Raw genomic sequence first — 2,681 nt, 5'->3', positions numbered from 1 at the left:
GGGGACCATGCCTGGGGCAGGAGGGAAGCCATTCCCCACCCCCTCACCTGGACTCACCGTGGACCATGCACTGTGTCTCCTTAGAGGGCCCCGCCGCGGAAACCTGCTTTGTCCCGTTTGTCCTCTTGGCTTGCCTTTTTGTCCTTGCTGTCTGAGCTACCCCCATTTTGTACCAGACAACGGGGCCACCGCCAGGATCACCAGGGCCAGCAGCACTGTGATGTGCCTTTGAGTGAGACCGCATGTGGCAAGGAATGGGCTTCAGACAGCGGACATGCCATCCCTTCACGGAAGGTGGCCGCGAGAGACATGCCTGCCACACGCTGTGTTCCTTGCTAAAGTGACTGTGGGTTCCAGATTAGCTGCGTATTTTTGAATTAACAATTTTGAAGCCACATTATAATCCTAGTACGGCTCAAAGTTTGAGCAATCGTATCCGATGTCAGACTCGATTCATCCATTTAAACATTTCTTCAAGTTCACCGTAAGGGGTCCCATCGTGATAAAGTACCCGATGTTACTAAGTAATAAATATCACCCAGAAAAGCCCAAATCATGCTTATTTACCTAGAGAGACATCAGAAATATTCACCACTGTGACCCCTGGCAGAGTTCTCCGCCAGTATAAAAATGTATCAAAACCTGGCTGGGTCTCTGGGCAATGTGCAAAACGTCATGGCCTGACACGGGGGACGCTGCGTGTCCCTTGAAGTGTGAGGGAGCTCCCGCACGCCGGAGTCTGGTCCCACAGTGGGACAACCTGCTCCCAAGGGCAGCCCCCGCCCTTCATTTTCAACAACAGTCCTCGTGCATCGTGTTTGTAGAGAGACTTCAACGAATCCAGCATTTATCTGTGTCTTCACAATCCAGTCGTTGTTAATTTTTGGTAAAGTTTTCCTGAAGATTCTTCAGTTTGAGCACTGGCTGGGTAGCTTCTGGCAAAGCCACAGCTGCCCCGCAAGCTCAGTGGGGAAATGGCTGTTCCGACTTGCTACGGCACAACCCATCTTTCAGAATCTCTGAAGGCTCCAGGGGCATCCTGACCGCACAACCCCAGGCAGGATGGGCGAGTCTCCAGAACCTTCGGCATTCGGTAGCTCCAAACGCTCCGGTGGGGAGGAGGGACTGACACCAGCCTGGCTTTCCTTAGTGCTGACATCGCACACAGGACTCAAACACAGAGTCCTGCGGCACCAACCCCGTCAGGCCCATGACTTTGAGTCTGAAGCTCGGAATCCTCTGGGTGTGTCAATAGATCTAATTGTGAGAACATCTAGAATCTTCCATGAAGAATGTCAAGAAACCAACAGGTTTACTTGTCCGCTGTATTGTCCTTCTAAAAGTAAGTCCTGGTTTGCAGCATTAGGAAATTAGATTTTGCCCAGTGGCGTTCTTTAAGATAGCAGGGACAAGCACCGCTCTGCTGAATAGAAAAGACTGTCCATGCGGACACCGCCAGCTGCGGAGCGTGGCCTTTAACCGGTGTGTCTCCCACAGGCGGCCTACCTCGTGCATCTCCTGGGAGGTGGTGGAGGCCACGTGCGCCTGCCTGCTCGCGCAGGGCGAGGAGGCCGAGAAGGAGCACTGTTCCCAGTGCCTGGCAGAGCAGATCATCCTGGAGGAGTTCGGAAGGTGCTTGTCGCAGATTCTCCACATTGAGTTTAAATCCAAGGGGCTGAAAATTGAGTAGAGGGCCCGGCCAGGAAACGTGAATACGTGTTCCTGCGAGGAAACCTCTGGTTCAGACAGGCGGTGGGGGAAGTGCATGGCCAGGTGGTCAGTGACAAGCAGGGGCATCTAGACACGCTCTCCCTGCACCTGGGGCCTGAATGGTGATCAGAACTCCCTGTTTTGGGAGGAAGTATGTGACGTGCAAGCGTTGCTCGCCTGGCCCAGAGGGGAGCGCGTGGGATCCCGCAGTCCTGGGAGAACTGCCTGCCCCGACTCCAGCGATGGAGGGTGAGAGCAGGCCCCGGGGGCCCAGTCCTCTTGCCGCCTCCCCTTGGGAAAATAGTCCTGGAAAACCCTAGTGGTTTCTCGTTCGTTTTTCACATTATTTAGAAAGAAGCCATCCAGGAGGGCTGTTGTGGTCCTTCTTAAAACCTCTAGAGAACCGCTGAACTCCCGAAGAATTCCTGTATCGTAGACATTTCCCCAGAGTCACACACACGATTAGTCCTTTGTTAAGGCCGCCGTGACACAGACAATATGGTCACCCAGCCCAGGCTTGCACCCATAGTGTTTTCAGTTACAGGACTTAAAATTACCTAGTTTCTTAATGTTGTTTCTATTTGAATTGTGAAAAAGCTCTATTATCCAGTTGACTTCTCCATAATTATTGTTTCGTTGTTATTACTGTTTGTAAAGTGTGGTTAAAATAACCAGCTTGCAGACGCCAGCAGGAAAGATTACTTACTAAGTTGATGCCTTTGGTGTGTTGTCAAAGCAAATATAAATAAAAGTCCCCAGTGCCCTTGCTTGTTGCACTTGGCTCAGTCACTGAAAATCTACCCATCTTATGAACCCCCACCCGAAATGCACGGAGACGCTGTCCTGCGGCGTCTCGGTGTTGTTCACGGTGTTGGCCACGCAGCGAGTGTTTCGGAGACTCGGGGGCAGGTGCCCGGCGAGGGGTCCTTCCGCGGGGTCGCCCTGGGCTGGGTCTGAAGGGCGCGGGCGAC

At 52.8% G+C, this 2,681-nt stretch overlaps 1 protein-coding gene across 1 annotated transcript in view; it reads left to right on the top strand.

Annotated features, from left to right (window-relative positions):
- The window catches only part of TESMIN (testis expressed metallothionein like protein), a gene marked incomplete at its 5' end in the record, with an annotated part of 47,490 nt that extends 45,013 nt beyond the window's left edge, over nucleotides 1-2,477 (top strand). The window contains one exon of the mRNA XM_021708129.1: nucleotides 1,498-2,477. Within this exon, the coding sequence (XP_021563804.1) occupies nucleotides 1,498-1,690 (193 nt within the window). The remainder of the gene's footprint in view (nucleotides 1-1,497) is intronic.
- Nucleotides 2,478-2,681: the final 204 nt, after the last annotated feature.

Source organism: Carlito syrichta, unplaced genomic scaffold (assembly GCF_000164805.1).
Source record: "Carlito syrichta isolate Samal-C Ts95f unplaced genomic scaffold, Tarsius_syrichta-2.0.1 Scaffold130751, whole genome shotgun sequence".
NCBI lineage: Eukaryota > Metazoa > Chordata > Mammalia > Primates > Tarsiidae > Carlito > Carlito syrichta.
This window is presented reverse-complemented; position numbering and strand designations above follow the sequence as displayed.